This window comes from Scyliorhinus torazame, chromosome 4, assembly GCF_047496885.1.
Source record: "Scyliorhinus torazame isolate Kashiwa2021f chromosome 4, sScyTor2.1, whole genome shotgun sequence".
NCBI lineage: Eukaryota > Metazoa > Chordata > Chondrichthyes > Carcharhiniformes > Scyliorhinidae > Scyliorhinus > Scyliorhinus torazame.
The window spans coordinates 196816991-196838958 of NC_092710.1; the positions used below are offsets into that span (position 1 = coordinate 196816991).

General features: G+C 44.5%; 1 protein-coding gene across 1 annotated transcript in view; it reads left to right on the plus strand.

The window, feature by feature from the left end:
- cdc5l (CDC5 cell division cycle 5-like (S. pombe)) overlaps positions 1-21968 on the plus strand; it is an 85702-nt gene that overhangs the window by 56112 nt on the left and 7622 nt on the right. The window contains exons 9-14 of the mRNA XM_072499068.1: positions 2836-2984; positions 3577-3739; positions 5880-6044; positions 6270-6350; positions 6749-6991; positions 13237-13434. Coding sequence (XP_072355169.1) covers positions 2836-2984; positions 3577-3739; positions 5880-6044; positions 6270-6350; positions 6749-6991; positions 13237-13434 — 999 coding nt within the window. The remainder of the gene's footprint in view (positions 1-2835; positions 2985-3576; positions 3740-5879; positions 6045-6269; positions 6351-6748; positions 6992-13236; positions 13435-21968) is intronic.

Genomic DNA, 21968 nt, shown 5'->3' on the forward strand with positions numbered 1-21968 from the left:
GGTCTTATTCGCCCACACAAATTCCATTATACTCCTGCTTACCCGCTTAAAAACGGTCTTGGGGATCAGAATGGGAAGGCACTGGAATACAAAGAGGAACCTCGGAAGAACCTCATTTCAACCGACTGCACCCTACCCGCCAACGAGAGTGGCAACATATCCCATCTTTTGAACTCCTCCTCCATCTGCTCCACCAACCGTGTCAAATTGAGCTTGTGCAGGGCCCCCCAATTCCTAGCCACCTGGATCCCCAGGTACCGAAAGCTCCTTTCCGCGCTCTTCAGTGGAAGCTCGTCTGTCCCCCTTCCCTGGTCCCCTGGGTGTACCACAAAGAGCTCACTCTTCCCCAGGTTAAGCATATAGCCAGAAAAGTCCCCAAACTCCCTGAGGATCCGCATTACCTCCGGCATCCCTTCCACTGGGTCCGCCACATACAATAACAGGTCATCGGCATACAGCGACACCCGGTGTTCCTCTCGCTCCCCCCCCCCCCGAACCAATCCCCTCCAGTTCCTGGACTCCCTCAGTGCCATGGCCAGAGGCTCAATTGCCAATGCGAACAACCAGGGGGACAGGGGATACCCCTGCCTTGTCCCCCGGTACAGCCGAAAGTACTCCAACCTCCGCCGGTTCATGGCCATGCTCGCCACCGGGGCTTTATAAAGTAGCCAAACCCACCTGATGAACCTCTCCCCTAACCCAAACCTCTGCAGCACTTCCCATAGATACTCCCACTCCACCCGATCGAAGGCCTTCTCCGCGCCCTTAGCCGCCACTACCTCCGCTTCCCCCTCCACTGAAGGCATCATAATTACATTAAGGAGCCTCCGCACATTGCTGTTCAACTGCCTACCCTTCACAAATCCCGTCTGGTCCTCGTGAATCACCCCCGGGACACAGTCCTCAATTCTTGTAGCTACAAGAATTCGCCAGCAACTTCGCGTCGACATTGTGGAGCGAGATCGGCCTGTACGACCCACACTCTAATGGGTCCTTGTCCCGCTTCAAGATCAGCGAGATCAGTGCCCTGGACATTGTCGGGGGCAGGGCCCCCCACCCCCTCGTCTCATTGAAAGTCCGCAGTGGGCCCAACAAGTCCATGTACTTCCGATAGAATTCTACTGGGAACCCATCCGACCCCGGTGCCTTCCCTGCCTGCATGCTCCCTAGCCCCTTGACCAGCTTCTCCAGCCCAATCGGTGCCCCCAACCCAACCATCTGCTCCTCCTCCACCCTCGGGAACCTCAGCCAATCTAAAAATCGCCGCATCCCCCCCTCCCCGTCGGGGGCTCAGACCTATACAGCTCCTCATAAAAGTCCCTGAATGCCCCATTTATTCCCACTGCACTCGGCACCATGTTCCCCCCTTTATCCCTCACTCCACCAATCTCCCTCGCTGCCTCCCGCTTAGGGAGCTGATGTGCCAGCATCCGGCTCGCCTTCTCCCCATACTCGTACACTGCCCCTTGCGCTTTCCTCCACTGCACCTCTGCCTTCCTGGTAGTCAACAAGTCGAATTCGGTCTGGAGGCTTCGTCGCTCCTTAAGTAGTCCCTCCTCGGGGGCCTCTGCATAGCTCCTATGCACCCTTAATATCTCCCCCACCAATCTCTCCCCCTCTCTCCTCTCCTTATGGGCCCTAGTGGAGATTAGCTCTCCCCTGACCACCACCTTCAGCGCCTCCCAGACTACCCCCACCTGCACCTCCCCATTGTCATTGGCCTCTAAGTATCTTTCAATACACCCCCGAATCCGCCCGCACACCATCTCATCCGCCAACAGCCCCACATCAAGGCGCCACAGCGGGCGCTGGTCTCTCTCCTCCACCAACTCCAGCTCCACCCAATGCGGGACATGGTCTGAAATAGCTATGGCCGAATATTCCGTGCCCTCCACTCTCGGGATTAGCGCCCTACTCATAATGAAAAAATCTATCCGGGAGTAGGCTTTATGGACGTGGGTATAAAAGGAAAATTCCCTGCCCCTCGGCCTGGCAAACCTCCATGGGTCCACTTCTCCCATCTGGTCCATAAACCCCCTAAGCACCTTGGTCGCCGCCGGCCTCTTACCCGTCCTGGACCTAGAGCGGTCCAGTGCTGGGTCCAACATCGTGTTGAAGTCCCACCCCCCCCGTGAAGTCCCGTCCCCCGTCGTCGTCCCCCCATTATCAGGCTCCCTGCCTCCAGGTCCGGAATCCGACCCAGCATGCGCCTCATGAATCCGGCATCATCCCAATTCGGAGCATATACATTCACTAATACCACCCGCACCCCCTGCAACTTACCACTCACCATCACGTACCGACCTCCGTTATCTGCCACGATGTTCAGCACCTCAAACGACACCCGCTTCCCCACCAAAATCACCACCCCTCTATTCTTCACGTCCAACCCCGAGTGGAAAACCTGCCCTACCCACCCCTTTCTCAGCCTAACCTGATCAACCACCTTCAAAGGCATCTCCTGGAGCATAACCACATCTGCCTTCAGTCCCTTCAGGTGCGTGAACACCCGGGCCCTCCTGACTGGCCCGTTCAGGCCTCTCACATTCCAAGTTATCAGCCAGATCAGGGGGCTTCTTATTGAATACTATAAGGTAGCAAAGGACAGGTAAGACCTCAGCTTTGCTCTAGTTCTTTGGTGAACCATTGAAGGGAGTTATCAAGCTCTTCGAATGGTATGAATTTGAGGCAATTCGACAGGGATCTGCTCTGGTTCAAAGTAGGATTGACAGAATGCTAGAAATAGGCTTGTCGGTAATAGGTGATATGGGTAAGGCAGTAAACGAAAAATTAGAGATCTGTCAATTGGCCTTTTCTGTTTTCTTCATTGTGTAGGAAGCTCAAAATTTGATGGCACTGACAAATGTTGATACACCTCTGAAAGGTGGATTGAACACCCCTCTCCATGAAAGTGATTTCTCTGGAGTAACCCCACAGAGACAGGTGGTTCAGACACCAAATACTGTGCTTGCTACACCTTTCAGGTAAACATTGCTCTTTACTGCAGAAATTTGATACCACGTCAATCAGTTTTGGATTGAAAAGTAGATAGTATTGAGTAAAACTATATTTTTTACAAGGAACAACTGAAATGATTGATATGGGTTATTGCTTAATTTAACTTGTGTAATATTTCCTCTCTTTATTAAACTTTATTTAGTGACATTTGTAGCTTTTAGATGATGTATAACACCGAGACTATAGAGCACCCCGAGTTCACTCTTGAAAAAAGAAACTACCATTCACCCTCTCACTGTTATTTATGTTGAAAACTCAGTACAAACGTTAAGCCAGATAGATCATCAGTGAGGTCTGGATGACATTGTTTCCGGTCAAGCCAACTGAGCCAAATGTATCCTTTCTTGCCAGGACGGTGGGGACAAAGAACATCTAGTAAGAAAGAAAAAAAAGCATTTAAAATAGAAAGGTGGAGGGGTGTGATTCTAGCCAACAACATCCTAACTGCGTTTTTAAGTTGCATTTCATTTATCACCTTTTCAGCATTTATATGACTATTTGGAGGAGAGAAGTTCTTACGTTTAATAAGAAAAAATTATTTTATTTTACAATGTTTAGGACTCCAACACAAGACAGTGATGGTTTAACTCCACGAAGTGGAATGACACCTAAACCTGGTGTTGCAGTGACCCCAGGAAGGACTCCTTTACGAGACAAATTGAATATCAATCCAGGAGAGGAAATGGTGGATTATAATGATCCTGCATGCACTAAACAATTGGTAAGACACCAGGGTTATTTCTGGAATTAATCTTTAGTCAGTAAAAAAGTGTACATTTATATTAGTGCGCAATGTACACAATGAGTAATCTGATTTAAGTATTTGCCTTAACACTAAAATCCCTTGATGTCCTCATGCATTATGCAATATCAATAGCAATATTCTAATTTAATCCTTTCAATTTGTTTTTAATTGAATATGAGCTATAGTTTGAATTTATTTTAATTTGAGTACAATAACCTTTACTTTAAAGGCTGTAAGTACAGACTAAATGGTAATATTTTGCTCTGCATTAAAGCAGAAGAGAAGTTAAAAAGGGTAATTAATTAATTCCAATCAGTGAAACTTCTGTCGCCAGCATTGCTAAATCGTTTTAGTCCCGAGGTGACTAACTTATCCAGAACAAAAGAGAAAGCTTGACTTGATTTTATGTGCGTTGCATTTAACTTATTGGCTTAAAGTTACAATATTATATAAGGGTACATGAGCTGTCAAGTAAATCTTTGTAGGGGATATCATTTGGTACTGAATTGTTTTGATCATTATTTAGCATGTTGATTTGGCAAGTTCTTTTGAACTAATACCCCAGTGTGGTTCATTGTTGTCACTGGTGGATGTAATGCAACCAATGTGTAGCAACGGTATTAGCGGTCATGAACGAGCTGCATAACCATCTCCTTTGCTGTATATTCTGTGTAATAGCTAAAATGGCAATAAATTTCAAGTGGCAAATATTTTTCTGTTGCAACCTTTGATATCTGCAGAATTTTGGAACGCTGAAAATCATGATCGATGTCTCAGTGATCGCATTAAAGGAGGTTTGGCCTGATTAGGTTGTGGAAGGGAGAGTAGCAGCTGATGAGTGGCTTCAGTTTTAGTGGCAAAGAAATAACTTCTTACTGATGATGATGGAAGAGACAGGAGAGGAATTTAAGAAGACAGTTTGCCAAAGATAAAAGAAGTCAAGGCTATCTGTGCATTCCAAGAATAGAGCAGACTTGCCAAAAGAAAGCAGGATCTGATTGTGCTTTATTTAGTTCAGCCATACATGGTGTGAATAGCAAAACTAATTGTCTGCCACACGCTTTCATGTGTGCGTTCCTTGGACTTGGAGAGTGATGGTAATGGCTGCACTGGAGGAATGACCAGGGTATGACAGAGTTATGGTTTTAATGGGATCTAAGACATCAATGGCATAGGTTGTGGTCATAGATTGTTTTACCCGTGATTGAGACACTGAATGCTCAGTTTACACAAGATGGCAAATTCAAGGAATATGGATTAGGGATGTTAAATGGAAAGAGATTAAGGATAGGAGGGCAATGATCTCAGCAGAGGGAGCATGATGAATTGAGATGGAGGTTGAAATCACCAAGGATGAGAAGTTGCTTGGAGTAGAAGCGGAGGTAGGAAAGCAGTGAAGATAGCTTGGTGAGAAACTCTTTGGTGTACATAGAACATACAGTGCGGAAGGAGGCCATTCGGCCCATCGAGTCTGCACCGACCCACTTAAGCCTTCACTTCCACCCAATAACCCCTCCTAACCTTTTAGGTCACTAAGGGCAATTTATCACGGCCAATCCACCTAACTGCATGTCTTTGGACTGTGGGAGGAAACCGGAGCAGCCGGAGGAAACCCACGCAGACAAAGGGAGAACGTGCAGACTCCGCACAGACAGCGACCCAGCAGGGAGTTGAACCTGGGACCCTAGTGCTGTGAAGCCACAGTGCTATCCACTTGTGCTACCGTGCTGCCCCAACTGTACTTGGAGTGGAAGAGAACAAAGTTTATAAGTGAGGCTGGAAGAGTGGAACAAAGCTGAGAATCCCAAAGGATGAATACAAGCCACAGAAGTAAGAGACAGACCAAATGTGAATTGGTAATAAGAGCCACTGTGTCACTGGGCCGCGTCGGAAGGTATAGGTAGATAAGGAAGCTTCATTTAGTGGAAAGGTATCATCGCTCGTAGTCCGATTTCCATCAAGGCCATGATGTAAATAATTGTTTTTACAAGTCTTCATGATATTAAAGATACAGTATTGAACTCCAGCATTAATATTTTATCAAGCCTACACTGTTCGTGTTGTCACTTGATTTTTCTAATCTTACCCCAACACTCGTACTTAATTTTACTTTTAGGAAAGAGAGCACCGAGAGCAACTGCGAATGGGACTGTTGAACCTTCCGACACCAAAGAATGACTTTGAAATTGTGCTCCCAGAGAATGCAGAGCGAGAGCTTGAGGAACAGGAGACAGAAGATAATTTCATCGAAGATGCTGCTGATTTGGAATCACGTAGACAAGTAAGCTTCTTCAACAGCTCTACCAAAATAGACTTTTCAGAGTTCTTCCCTGTGAACGTATAATGCATCATACTTGAATTTACTGAATCATGTGAATTTTAGAAACAGATCTGTTCTTTATTAATGATGGCTCAGTGGAACAGTGCAGCATTTTTAACATGCATTTGGCTTTTAGAGCCAAACTTATGTTTGCAAGATTCAGATTTTTCATTATTTCCTTTTCAGGCGATGAAGGATGCTGAACGTGAGAGGGAGTTAAAAAAGAGACATCAATCAGTACAGCGAAATCTCCCAAGACCTACAGAGGTGAGCATAAAACTTGCAATTTACTACCAAATATACATAGAGAATAAACATGGAATTGAAAACCAGTAAATCATATCCAACAGAAATTCTTGAGGAATTAAGGGCTATGGAGAGAGAGCGGGTAAATGGAGTTGAAATCAGCCATGATTGAATGGTGAGTGGACTCGATGGGCCGAATGGCCTTACTTCTGCTCCTATGTCTTATGGTCTTATGGAAGGAGGGATTTCTATCAATGGAAGAATTGCACTGTGAAAAGGTGCCGATAGCAGCATAGTGAAAGGTCCATAAATAACATTTTCAGAATTTTTAAGATGAAGTATCATGCAGATAACCATGGAAATGTTCTTTCAAACTATAAAATTGTTGTGTATAAGCTGCATTTTTTGTTTAATTTTAGGTAAATGAAACCATCCTGCGACCTCTGAATGTTGAACCACCTCTGACTGAGATGCAGAAAGCTGAAGAGATGGTGAAGAAAGAAATGATTATTATGCTACACTATGATACACTTCATCATCCATATGTGGACCAGTTTGGTAAAAGAGGGAAAGGAGCAGGATCAGGCTCCAGTAATGCTGAACATATTGCTTTCCTGGATCACAATGGGTATGAAAAAATCAGTAAAGAAGACATGAAAAAGGTTTGTTGATATCTGTAATGTTTAAAATAGAACATGTAATGGTCTCGGATGATGGAACATTTCAATGAATGAATAAAATCTGAAGAGATATGGAACCAAAAAATTAGATTTTTTAAAATTTGCATCTAGGAAAGAGAATAATCCCAGGGTTTGGGTGTGCTTTGTTCTGAGGGAAACATGGAGAGCTTGCATTTTCCACCGGGGGAAAGAATGATTAAATATGTGATTCAGGACTTGGATATAAATAGACAACTTCTTATTGTGGACAGAATATTGGAGACGGGCTTAAAATTAATACTGCTCAGGTGCACTTAACTTTAGAAGAGACTTTTTATACTGAATAGTGTATTTGCTAGAAAATACTTCTGAGGGCCAGTCAGCAAACCTATTTAGAATGGAATTAGATGATTGGTTGGTGGTGAGACTGCAGGTTATAGGGATTAAAGATTGCTGGGTTCACAATTTGTGTTGCTGATGTAGGGAAGGCAGTAGTGGAGGTTTTGTAGGTGTTAGTGAAGTGCACCAGGTCAGGATTGTTCAGGAGGGATATGAAAAAGGATAATTAAACTCTATCCTTGCTTGATCACCCTTGAGGATTAGGAAGTAATTCTGCAGAACAGGTGATTAAATGGGTAGGGCAGAATCCATTATTGGATAAATTTCACATGGTGTGTGGAAGAATTCGATTTGATGAAACAAGTGTCTCTTTCAATTTGATGTTGCCTATTTCGCAAGAAGCTGTTGAGTGGCTATTTCTTCTGTGACTCTTGGCCATCAGAATATAAGCAACTTGTAACAGTAGTAGAATGGAAAGGGTTTAACTCTCATTAACACAAAACGTGTGCTGATAAGCTGATCACTTGTATCTGACTTTAAAATCTGTTTTAAGTACTGTCATTTTTTTAAAAAGTAAAAAATATGGTTTCCCGCTCAAGTCAGTACTTCAAAAGGAGATACAGAGAAATACTGAATATCTTGTAGCAAAAAGAACGGTTAATGGAAGCAAATATCAGCCATGGTCGAATGGCAGAGCTGAGTTGATGGACTGAATGGCCCAATTCTGCTCCAATATCTTATGGTCTCAATATTATCCATCCCAAACACCATAATGGAGCATGAACCTTCTGAATGAAAGGTAGTCTTTATCCATGAATAAAGGAATGTTGCAACATCCCTTACAAATGGTATATTTTCTTACATTCTCTTCTGCATTCCTTTCCCTGTATTTGCTCTCCAATCTGATATTGGAATGAAGCTCCACAAATGTCTTGTATCTTAAAAATACTGTTTCTTTATTATTACTTTTCTTAGTCTTTATTCGTTCATGGGATGTGGGCATCGCTGGCTGGGCGAGCATTTATTTTCCAACCCTGGGAGCATTTTAAGAATCAACCACTTTGCTGTGGGTCTGGAGTCACATTTAGGCCAGACCAGGTATAGATGGCAGATTTCCTCCCCTAATGGAATTAGTGAACCAGATGGGTTTTTACAACAACCGACATGGTCATCATTAGACTATTAATTCCAGATTTTGAATTGAATTCGGATTTTACCATCTGGCATGCTGGAATTCGAACCCGGGGCCCTTGAGCATTACCCTGGTTTCTGGGTTATTCGTCCAATGTCAATACCACTACTCCATTGCCTGCCCGTACCTGTATATGCATCAATTTAGAATTTTGAAATTAGTACATAGATGCATACTTTACTCTTTAAAATTGTATAAAATGAATCAAACAATATGAAAGAAAAAACATAACAGTTGAAAATAGGCTCCAAGATTGCAAATGACAAGTGCAGGTATTAATTAGATGTAGAATTTTGTCTTCATTTGCAATTGTATGCCATAATTGAGAAGTGCTAGATTGAACAATGTGATCTTGAATAAGGCTTTTATATTATAAGTTCTGGAAGCACAAAAGTTATAGCTAAACTATGAATGAAAAGCTATGATGAAAAGTTACCTCATCTGTTCAGTTGCCCGAATTAATAACACTTCAATAAAATTGTTGGTGTTTCCTGATTATGGAAATGCAACTGAGATCAATATCTTTGTGGAAGAGCAGTGCAGCTAGTTTCTTTCCAGGTAGTATGGGGATCATAAGAGATTTTTGAGGGATAATTCATTCATCTATACACAAAATTACAATGAATGGCTGACTAATGTTACTAATTTCTTTAAAATTGACCTGCCTGCATGTTCAATTGTATAGTATTGGACCCTAGGCGTTGTCTCGGTTTCTCTCTTGACATTCTGCTGGACCTAGTTTCCAGCACTTGTTTTTATTTCAGATCTAGTATTTTCTTTTGATGCAAATGGAAAATAGTTCGCTGAAAAGCGATTTGCGATGTCCTGAGGATGTGAAAGTTTGCTATATAAATGTAATTTGGGGGGAGGCGGTGGCGTAGCGGTATTGTCGCTAGGGATCCCATCACGGCAGATGGTGGAATTTAAACTCAATAAAAAATCTGGAATTAAAAGTCTAATGATGGCCATTGTCAATTGTCATAAAAACCAAACTGGTTCACTGGTGTCCTTTAGGGAAGGAAACCTACCGTCCTTACCTGGTCTGTAACTCCAGACCCAGAGCAATGTGGTTGACTTTGAAATGGTCTAGCAAGCCACTCAGTTGTATTCAATCACTGAAAAGAAACCTTACAGACCACTCGGCATCGACTTAAGCACCGGAAACAACAGTGAAAAACCCAGCACTGTCAACCCTGCAAAATCCTCCTTATCAAAATCTGGGGGCTTATGCCAAAATTGGGAGAACTGTCTCACGGGCTTGTCAAGCAACACCTGACGTAGTCATACTCACAAAATCATACCTTGCAGGTAATGTCCACTATCATCATTCCTGGGTATGTCCTGTCTCACCGGCAAGACAAATCTAGCAGAGCTGGCGGCACAGTGGAATACAGTCAGGAGGGAGTTGCCCTGGAAATCCCATGAGTTCTCTGAAGTCTCGTGGCACAAGGTCAAACGTGGGCAAGGAAACCTCCTGCTAATTAGGACATATTATCCCTCAATAGCTGATGAATCAGTGCTCATCCATGTTAAACACCACCTCGAGGAAGCACTGAGGGTGGCAAGGGCGCAGAATGTACTATGTGTGGGGTACATCAACGTCCATCACCAAGAGTGACTCGGTAGTACCACCAAAGACCGAGCATACCGGGTTCTAAAGGATATTGCTGCTACACTGGGACTGCATCAGGTGAGGGAACCAACAAGAGGGAAAATCATACTTGACCTCATCCTCACCTGCCTGCCGCAGATGCATCTGTCCATGATGGTACGAGTAGGAGTGACCAATGCACAGCCCTTGTGAAAACCAAGTCCCGTTTTCACATTGTGTTGTGTGGCACTACCACTGCTAAATTGGTTAGACTTGGAACAGATTTAGTAACTTAAGACTGGGCATTCATGAGGCGCTGTGGGCCAGCAACAGAATTGTACTTGACTACAATCTGTAAGCTCATGGCCTGGCATATCCCCCGATCTATCATTACCACCAAGCCAGGATCAACCCTGGTTCAAAGAGTGCATGAACGCATGCCAAGAGAAATAACACACGTACCTAAAGGTGGGGTATCAACCTGGTGAAGCTACAACACAGGACTACATGCTTAAGCAGCAGGTAAAAGACAGAGCTAAGTGATTCCACAACCAACGGATCAGATTTGGCTCTGCCAGCATAGAATCCCTGCAGTGCAGAAGGAGGCCATTTGGCCCATCGAGTCTGCCAGATCCTTTGGAAAACCACCCTACCGAGGGCCAATCCCCTGCCCTATTCCTGTAATCCCATGCTAAGGGGCAATTTAGCATGGCCAAACCACCTAACCAGCACAACTTTGGGCTGTGTGAGGAAACCAGAGGGAACTCAAGCAGACACTGGGAGAATGTGCAAACTCCAACATCACCCAAGGTCGGAATCGAACTCGGGTCCTTGGATCTGTGAGGTAGCAGTGCTACCCACTGCCACTGCAACCCCACATCCAGCCGTGAATAGAGGTGGGCAATTAAAGGAGGCTGCCCCCAAAAAAACATCCTCAATGATGGAGGAGCCCAGCACATTCGTACAAAAGATAAGGATGATGCATTTGCAACAATCTTCAGCCAGAAGTGCCGAGTGGATGATCCATCTTGGCCTCCTCTGGAGGTCTCCAACACCACAGGTGTCAGTCTTCAGCCAATCTGATTCACTCCCATGTGATATCAAGAACAGCTGAAGGCATTGGATACTGCAGAGTCAGTGGGCCCTGACAATATTCCGGCAGAATACCCAATTATTTTTCCAATTAAGGGGTAAGTAATTTAGTGTGCCCAATCCACCTAACCTGCACATTTTTGGGTTGTGGGGGTTAAACCCACACAGACATGGGAGAATGTGCAACATCCACACGGACGGTGACCCAGGGCCGGGATTCGAACCCGGGTCCTCAGCGCCATAGTCCCAGTGCTAACCACTGCACCACGTGCCACCTACAGAGTCAATTATTGACTTAATCCAAATGAGGAGACTGAATTTCTGCACCTCACCTGTGACTTTACATTCAAAACACGCCACAAGTCCATGAGGCTGTCCGCATTCTAGAGTAGCGTCTCTGAGGAATATCCAGTGCTGAGTAAAAACAAAAAAAAGCATTTTGTCTGGTGTGGCTAGTGGATGAATCCATGCACTAGGAGTGGGTCGAGAAGAAAGGAGCTTTTGGAGCAGGAGAGTCTTCGTGGTGCGCCACAGGCTAAGAAGGCGGAGGGCAAAGGGCCTGTTCTGCCTGCCCAGTGGTCACCGGAACAGTTGGTGGAATTTCTAAATGCTAAGTTCAGCCAACAGGAAGGAGGCCCTGGAGGAGCTGGCTAAGATGGTGGAGTCGGTTAAAGCAGATATTGAGAGAATGGAGCAGAGGCTGGGGTACCAGGGCCGGGCAATCCAGAAAGTGGAGGAGATGGTGGTGGAGCATGAGGAGCAGTTGGCCTCATTGGCCAAGGTGGGGATGATGCGGGAGACCCAGAAGGGGCTGAAGGAGAAGGTGGAGGATCTCGAGAACTGCTCCAGAAAGCAAAATTTGAAGTATGTGGGGATGTCTGAAGGGATCGAAGGTGCGGAGACTGGCAAGTATGTGGCCAAAATGTTGGAGCAGTTGATGGGAGAGGGGGCCTTTGACCAGCCCAGGAGGGTTTGACTGGCAGGGGTTTGCGGACGTAATGTCCAAGGTGTTGGGGGTAAAGGTGGCCCCGAGTCTAGAGATAGCAATATTTGGGGTGTCAGAAGATCCGTGAGTCCATGGGGCGAGAGAGGCTGATGTTTTGGTCTTTGCCTCCCTGATAGCCTGGAGACAGATCTTTTTTGGATGGAGGGGCTCGGAGCTGCTGAAAGCAGGGGTGTGGGTGAGTGACCTGCCAGAATTCCTGAGGCTGGAGAAGGTCAAGTTCGTCCTGAGGGGGTCGGTTGATGGGTTCATTTGGAGTTGGAAGCTGTTCATTGACTTCTTTAAGGAAGATTGAGGAGTCAGCAAAGGGGGAGGGGGGGGAGGGTGTAAGGGGGTTAAAATAGGGAAGGCAGGATGGGAGGAGGGGCATGATTGGAGAATGGTGGGAGAATGCGTGTTGATTATTTTTAATGTATCATTTTACTTCTGCTTCGGTTTGTTTTTTATGAAAATGCCTGAATAAAATAATTTTTTTTAAAGTGCTTTTTGTATTTTTTATGACACTGGTTTCAAATCCACTTGGTAGGGAAAGTGCAGCATCAGATCACTGTAAATGTTGCATGATACTGCTACAATACACCAATTGTGCCACAAGATGTCAGTAATGTATTTGACGTCGTGTGTTAGAGTTTGGAAAAAGCAGTGAAATGAATCAGTGGATCCATACAGTCAACAAGATACTCACAAAATACATCTGCTTTTGTGACGAAATATTTAAGGTTCTTTTCAAATCCACTTGCCATTTTCACCTCTGAAAGCAGTGGAGAAGATAACAGCAAGTGTATTTCTACATTGTTGGCTTTTGAAAATAACTCATTTAACATTTTGATGAATAAAATGGCAAGGCACATGAGAAAAAACACAATTCAGGACCCTCAGGTTTGGAGCTATTTGAAGTAAAATCGACCATGCAATGTTTTAGTTTCTAAAATAGCTGGTAAGATTTATTTTTTAGATATAAAATATAATGTCTAATAAATGCCTTTAATTGTAAGAGATGACAACATATTTACTATATACCTTTCTTTCAGGCAAGTGATTTGTTGACGCTGGAGATGGAGGTTGTCAAACATGGTATGGGGCATGGAGACCTTCCTATCGATGCATATAACCAGGTGTGGGAAGAATGTTACAGTCAGGTTCTGTATCTGCCTGGACAGAACAGGTACACTCGAGCCAACCTGGCTAGCAAGAAAGACCGAATAGAATCACTGGAAAAAAAGCTAGAGGTTAGTTTTCACCAGAAAGCTATTTTGTTGCTCAATAAGATGGAAGGACTGCTCCTCCCATAGTTCAAAGGGACATGAGTTAACCCTGTGTAAAACCAGTTTATTCAAGGTTACAGGTTCAATACTATTAAACATTTCAAACTGAGTACAATTAATTAATGGTTATCTTACTTGCAATTGCTTATGGGCAATTGACAAAATTGTAAATGCACACCCTTCATTATGATGGGTCCAAATTCATATCCATTAGTCTTGCCACCAAGACTGACTGAAGGGCCCTGCTTGGAAGTAAGTTGCAAAAACATTTGTTAGACTTGTGCAAGAGTAAAGAATTAACTTGTGGAATATGTGATAAAATTCATCCTCATGATTTGCTGTGTCCATGTATGCATGGGTTGTCCAAGACTCTCACATAGATTGTGTCCTTATCTATGACTGATTCTACAAAACCTAGATTGGCTACATGGTTGTGTGAGTTGCTACAGTCAAATCTGTGAGCTTTCAACATACACAGTATAAGATCTGCACAGACTAAAAGCAACCTGCATATCAATAGCAATGCCTTGCCTATGTGCCATTGTAAACCTTCTCACGAAAGCACCATTCAAGGAAGCCATAGACGTTTGTGCTGTGTCAGTATATCATGGAAAGGGGGACCGTGGCAAGTGATAATGTCACTGGAGTAGTAATCCAGAGGACCCAGGCTTTGGGGGACACGGGTTCAAATCCCACCATGACAGCTGGTGGATTAAATTCAGTTAATAAATCTGGAATGGAAATCTAGCCTCAGTAGTGGTACCATGAAACCACTGTCAATTGTTGTCAAAACCAATCTGGTTCAATACTATCCTTGAGGGAAGGAAATCTGCTATTCTTACCTGGCCTGATCTACATGCTGCTCTAGATACCCAGGAATGTGGTTGACCCTAACTGACCTCTGAAATGGTCTAGCAAGTCAATCAATTCAATTATTGACTGTGCCAGCGATGCCCTCCTATGAAAGAACAAAGAAAAAACAAATTAGATGGGCTGTCATTTTCAGAATATGTACTCATTGAACTTATGAATGTAGCAGCTCACACAATTGAATTCAGCTTTAATGACACTATGTGTGCCCAAATAGATGGTATTGGCATGACAACCCCTCTTGGTCCTGCTTACTCTAACATTTTTGTTGGTTCCACGTGAAACACATTTTTGATTGTCTTGCATATTTCCAATACGTAGATGATATGTTTTCGATATTTGACTCTGTAGCTGCATGTAAGAATTTCTTTACACACCTCCAAAGCATGCTCAAAATTCAGCATTGAAATGAAGCACTCTTAAGAAGTTGCCTCGCCTTGATGTGCTAGTTGAGAAATCCACTAATGGGTTCTCTATTGCTGTCTCCCACAAGCCTACTTTATTGGTCAATATGCTTTGGAATTCCTACAATTCCATGTGTTATAAGATTGGCCTTGTAAATATGGCCCGAGCCATTTAATCACTGTGCAAGCTTGAAGCCAAAATATGGTGCAGGAAAGCTATCTTGTGGGATAAAAGCTATCCCAATCAAATCATTGTTTGCTGAGTATGCTGAGTACCAAGGGGCTGATTTAGCACAGGGTTAAATCGCTGGCTTTGAAAGCAGACCAAGGCAGGCCAGCAGCACGGTTCAATTCCTGTACCAGCCTCCCCGAACAGGCGCCGGAATGTGGCGACTAGGGACTTTTCACAGTAACTTCATTTGAAACCTACTTGTGACAATAAGTGATTTTCATTTTTCATTTTCATCTCACGTGCTCACAAATAGGCCTAAGTGAACCTGAAGTGCCCTGTCTATCTCAAATTATTTGAAGAATAAGTTATCTCAAATTTTTGAGCTACAGGTGAAGCTAGCCATTTCACCCTGCTACTATTTTTCATAACAGGGTGTTGTCATCAATCCAAAAAGAGTTTCTGCCTACCACACAAATGAGTAATATGGTATATAAATTTCAGTGCCATTGTGATGCCAGAAACGCAGGCCGTACATTCCAATGGCTGGCAGATCGTATCAAACGGCACATCTCTTTGGCTGTTTGCACTCGTACTGACTGTACTCAACCAGCTCTTGCTTGCAAAATTCAGAACATAATGTCTAACATTAGATGTGATTCTACATTTTCACAGCACTTGCTGAACAATCCCGGGTCTGTGAAGCAGTACACTGACAGCCAATTTAAGATTATCCATCAGGCTCGCAATGTGGCTCATTTATGCTTGCTAGAGGCTCCATATATTTATGCACAGGGACCTGTCCTCTGCAGCAAAAGAAACATGTTCAAGCATTGTGCCATTTTTGAATTAAACATAGGCATGGGGACAATAGTTCCTTGGTGTATTCTCTGGGTAAGGCCTCAACCAATCCAAGTCAACTTGCCAACCAATCAGCAGCTTTTTCTCATCCAATATCAATTGTTGCTCCCTTTGAAATGTGACATTCTTGCATCTGTCTGATGAGTGCAAGATGAAAAGCTTCAACAGTATGCCTCTTTTTTCAGCTATATTCACGTTGTGTCCTCTACCAAGTAACAATTCGAAAGTTGTATGGTGTAATTGCATAAATATCCATCAGAGGGAGTTAGTAACAAAATTAATATTGTTTAAGGGTTAGCTCCTGATTGAAATGTAGGTGATTAGCAAGGTGGACCATGTGCTGCTAGTAAAGGAATCAAACTAAAAACATTGTCAATGGACAATGAACCAGTTATGTTCCACATTCATTTGACGTAAGCTTGCAGTCCCTTAAAGCTTTGGTCATTTTGAACATTGTTGACATTTTATGCTTTTTATTTTTACAAGATTTCCACACAGCAAAATTAACATTAGTTTCCAAGAATGGAGTTGTTGCCATTATTTTCATATGTCGTCAGAGTTCTTTATTTCCGAAGAATGAGTTGCACGTTAAATATATTAGACCAGATTTTGTGATCAGGAAGACTGGACGGTGCCAACCATTCATGGTACTGAGACTTATCCAGATTTTATGTGGGATAGTGCACTGTAAACTGCAGTGATTAGAACGGCATAGTCCCCTCCACAGGGATCTAGGACATGTGAACATGACAAGCATCTGTGCATCTCCTTAACCAATCAGACAAAGAACCGTTAAAGAGCCATACACAATCTAAACCAGGAAGTGTAAGTTGAATAGTTAATTCAGTGCTAATTTGTGTACAGGAAACAAAATATGAGAGGGTAAGATGTGATACGAGAGAGATAAGAGATACGGAGGAATGGGAGTTCACACTTATGGAAGTTAATTTTCAGTGCCTAAGAGGTTGTTTCACAGCAATTAAGACTTAATATGCTGTTAAAAATGTACACTTCGGTGGCAAGCTGTAACTTTTTTTGGTGCATTTAGTAGGTTTTTATCATGTAAGTGCACCAACTTCACACCAAACTGCATGTGTTTCAATGCCAATTTTGTTGGTGAAACACTTGCAGTGAAACCTTTGGAGGAGCAGGGCAACTCAGTCAGCAACTTGCTGATTTCTGTTAACTGCATGTACAGTTGCCAGAAGTTGCTATCTGATTTGCACTCTAGTGGTGAGAGTTAGTAGCTTTGAATTATTTGTACTGTAAAGTCGTAGTAAAAGTTATATTTGTAAATCAAACCTGGATTTTTGTAATATTAACATTTATATAATTTCTGATAGAATGGGTGTTCAAATTGCCTTCGTATGGGTATGTAAAGACTTCAACTTACAATATGTTCTTCTGGATAAGTAACAGTGTTCTTTTATTAGTTGCTGATTGGTTTTCTAAGTTTTCTTAAAAATTGGCTTAGGTATGTGGCTAATGTACTCTTTTGGAAGGACCTTATTATTGAGTGAGGGATCCTTTCTCACCTGAACTGCAAATTCTCTTGTTCTGGCTGCAAATACTTAATCAATGGCTGAAGTAGCATTTCTGCATCGCAGTGATAATGTTTGATTAAATTAATTTTTACTTTTATGAACACTATTTTAAAATAGCGTGCTGGGAAGATGTAGGTCAGTAATTGTCTGGGGGAAAAAGGTTAAAAACGTTTGATCTATGCTCTTTGTTAAACTTTTAAAAATAATTATTACAGAATTGCATGGTTCATTAGTTTTTCCAAACTGCATTATAAATCTATTTTTGAAAGATCAGAGATTGAGAATTTTGTTTGACAAAAAATCCTATTTTGAAGATTACATATGTATGAATCCTTTAGAGTTAACTGATTTGCAAGTCTTGCAAGATACAAACTTATTAACCCTAGCGATTCAATGTGTATTGGTTTAGAAAACGATTTTGAACATAGTGTACACTGAAGGAAATGAAAGATCTAAGATTGCATTATTTTTGGTTGGGGTAGTCCTCCGAAGGGTGAAATACAGCTTCAGTGTTTCCGAATACTCTTAAATTCAATTCTAGTGAGCACCTGCCGATCATGTCAATGGAATGCAAGTTATTAACACTATTTGAAACTCCCATTTAGCAGGCAATTAGGTTGTCAACATGTTTTGCTATGTCATATGCTGTGTGTTGTACTACAGAGGGAAATAGTTAACATTTTGAGTCCGATATGAGTCTTCATTGGAACTCTTCACTGTTCAGTTCTGATGAAGAGTCACATTGTACTCAAAATGTTAACTCTGTTTCTCTATCCACAGATGTTGCCAGACCCAATGGACTTTTTCAGCACTTTCTGTTTTTATTCCAGCACTCCAACATCCATGGTATTTTGCTTTTATTTTCTCCTGATCCTTGACCAACCATTATTTTAAGGATTCCTTATAATGTATTTTAATGTATTCCTATTTAGTGCACGTGGCTATGCACGTTCTGTGCAGCACAGGTTACATAGCATGCCCAGTTTCGCGCTTGACATTCCTCAGTGAATTTGTTAGGAGATTAGAGATCCTGTTATTTGTAACGTCTAATGCTGCTTTTATGTTAAGTTTGGTAGGTGATTGTGGTGATACACCACTGTACTTCCCTACCATTGTACATAGTATATAATAGTTGTGTGTAACGTGGCCCTGTAATACTGTGTATTGTACTGTAGCTCTGCAGAGGTTCGGTCACTGGTAGGTAACCCGACCTGGCCACGGAGAGCTCCATCTTAGCCACTCCCCCGGGAGTTACGTATAAGAACCCTCTTCTGGGACCGGCCCCATTCTGTCTGGGATCGTCTGTGTCGGGTAAGCCTCCCATGTAGTATATTAAAGCCTTAGTTAAAGTCTCAAATGTCTTTGTGGTTCTTGACGCTTAGTGCATCAATTTAATATACTACATGGGAGGCTTACCCGACACAGACGACCAGTGGGTGCCCGAGTACGCTGACAAGGCCCGACCCCTCCTCCGTTCCCCCTCATTCCCCCTCCCGCCCGAGGCCTGCCAGGCCTTCCACCTCCTAAAAACCACTATCGCCAAAGCCGCCATGCATGCGGTAGACGAGTCTGCACCATTCCAAGTCGAGAGCGATGCCTCCGACTTTGCCCTGGGTGCCACCCTCAACCAGGCGGGCAGGCCCATCGCCTTCTTTTCCCGCACACTCCAAGGCCCTGAGATCAGCCACTCCTCTGTTGAGAAGGAGGCATAAGCCATAGTGGAAGCCGTCCGGCACTGAAGGCGCTACCTCGCCGGAAAACCATTTACCCTCGTTACTGACCAACGATCAGTTGCGTTCATACAAAGAACAAAGAAATGTACAGCACAGGAACAGGCCCTTCAGCCCTTCAAGCCCATGCCGACCATGCTGCCCGACTAAACTACAATCTTCTACACTTCCTGGGTCCGTATCCTTCTATTCCCATCCTATTCATATATTTGTCAAGATGCCCCTTAAATGTCCCTATCGTCCTTGCTTCCACTACCTCCTCCGGTAGCGAGTTCCAGGCACCCACTACCCTCTGCGTAAAAAACTTGCCTCGTACATCTACTCTAAACCTTGCCCCCTCACCTTAAATTTATGCCCCCTAGTAATTGACCCCTCTACCCTGGGGAAAAGCCTCTGACTATCCACTCTGTCTATGCCCCTCATAATTTTGTATACCTCTATCAGGTCTCCCCTCAACCTCCTTTGTTCCAGTGAGAACAAACCGAGTTTATTCAATCGCTCCTCATAGCTAATGCCCTCCATACCAGGCAACATTCTGGTAAATCTCTTCTGCACCCTCTCTAAAGCCTCCACATCCTTCTGGTAGTGTGGCGACCAGAATTGAACACTATACTCCAAGTGTGGCCTAACTAAGGTTCTATACAGCTGCAACGTGACTTGCCAATTCTTACACTCAATGCCCCGGCCAATGAAGGCAAGCATGCCGTATGCCTTCTTGACTACCTTCTCCAGCTGTGTTGCCCCTTTCAATGACCTGTGGACCCGTACTCCTAGATCTCTTTGACTTTCAATACTCTTGAGGGTTCTACCATTCACTGTATATTCCCTACCTGCATTAGACCTTCCAAAATGCATTACCTCACATTTGTCCGGATTAAACTCCATCTGCCATCTCTCCGCCCAAGTCTCCAGACAATCTAAATCCTGCTGTATCCTCCGACAGTCCTCATCGCTATCCGCAATTCCACCAACCTTTGTGTCGTCTGCAAACTTACTAATCAGACCAGTTACATTTTCCTCAATCATTTATATATACTACAAAGAGCAAAGGTCCCAGAACTCATCCCTGTGGAACACCACTGGTCACAGCCCTCCAATTAGAAAAGCATCCCTCCATTGCTACTCTCTGCCTTCTATGGCCTAGCCAGTTCTGTATCCACCTTGCCAGCTCACCCCTGATCCCGTGTGACTTCACCTTTTGTACTAGTCTACCATGAGGGACCTTGTCAAAGGCCTTACTGAAGTCCATATAGACAACATCTACTGCCCTACCTGCATCAATCATCTTAGTGACCTCCTCGAAAAACTCTTATCAAGTTAGTGAGACACGACCTCCCCTTCACAAAACCGTGCTGCCTCTCACTAATACGTCCATTTGCTTCCAAATGGGAGTAGATCCTGTCTCGAAGAATTCTCTCCAGTAATTTTCCTACCACTGAAGTAAGGCTCACCGGCCTGTAGTTCCCGGGATTATCCTTGCTACCCTTCTTAAACAGAGGAACAACATTGGCTATTCTCCAGTCCTCCGGGACATCCCCTGAAGACAGCGAGGATCCAAAGATTTCTGTCAAGGCCTCAGCAATTTCCTCTCCAGCCTCCTTCAGTATTCTGGGGTAGATCCCATCAGGCCCTGTGTTCATCATGTTCGACAACAAACAACGAGGTAAAATCAAAATTGATAAGATATTACGGTGGAGGATCGAACTCTCCACCTACAATTATACTATCTTATACCGGCCAGGTAAGCTCAATTATCCTCCTGATGCCCTGTCTCATAGTACTTGTGCCAACGCACAGGATGACCGACTGCGGGCACTACATAATGACCTCTGTCACCCGGGCGTCAGGCGGCTCTACCACTACATCAAGGGCCACAACCTACCCTTCTCAGTCGAGGAGGTCAAAGCCATGACTAGGGACTGCCAAGTCTGTGCGGGGTGCAAGCCGCAATTCTACAAGCCAGACAAGGCGCACCTAATCAAGGCCACCCGCCCCTTTGAACGTCTCAGCATTGACTTCAAAGGGCCCCTCCCCACCCACAACCGCAACACGTACTTCCTCAACGTCATCGACGAGTACTCGCTGTTCCCCTTCGCCATTCCCTGCCCCAACACGACCTCCGCCACCGTCATCAAAGCGTTGCACGACCTCTTCATGCTGTTCGGTTACCCCAATTACGTTCACAGTGACCGGGGCTCCTCCTTCATGCGCGAGGAGCTGCGTCGGTACCTGCTCGCCAGGGGCGTTGCCTCGAGCAGGACGACCAGCTACAACCCCCGGGGGAACGGACAGGTGGAGAGGGAGAACGCGACTGTTTGGAAGGCCGTGCTGCTAGCCCTCAAGTCCAAAGGCCTACCAGTCTCCCGTTGGCAGGAGGCCCTCCCTGCCGCACTCCACTCCATCCGGTCTCTTTTGTGTACTGCAACGAATGCTACCCCTCATGAGCGGATGTTTCTCTTCTCCAGGAGATCGGCATCCGTGACACCGCTTCCATCATGGCTCCTGTCCCCGGGAGACGTCCTGCTCCGCAAGCACGTGTGGACCTCTAAGGCGGAGCCCCTGGTGGAGAGAGTCCATCTCCTCCACGCCAACCCACAGTACGCGTACATAGCGTACCCCGACGGGCGTGAGGAGACCGTCTCCATCAAGGACCTGGCCTCCTCTGGGGCCCCTGCCGCCCCCGCCCCGCAACCTCCACCCCGCTCCCTCTCTGCTCCCGTCGATCCCTCGGCCTGTTACTAATCCGTGCCAGCCGCTGTCATCCTGCAGTTTTGCCTCGAGCCAGCCGAAGCGGTGGGGGACGTCATGCCGCCTCGCGACCCAGCACCACCGACCGCACGGATACCACCGGACACTACCTCAGCGCCGCAGCTCCGACGTTCAAAGAGATCGACCAAACCCATCGTTCGTCTCGACCTTT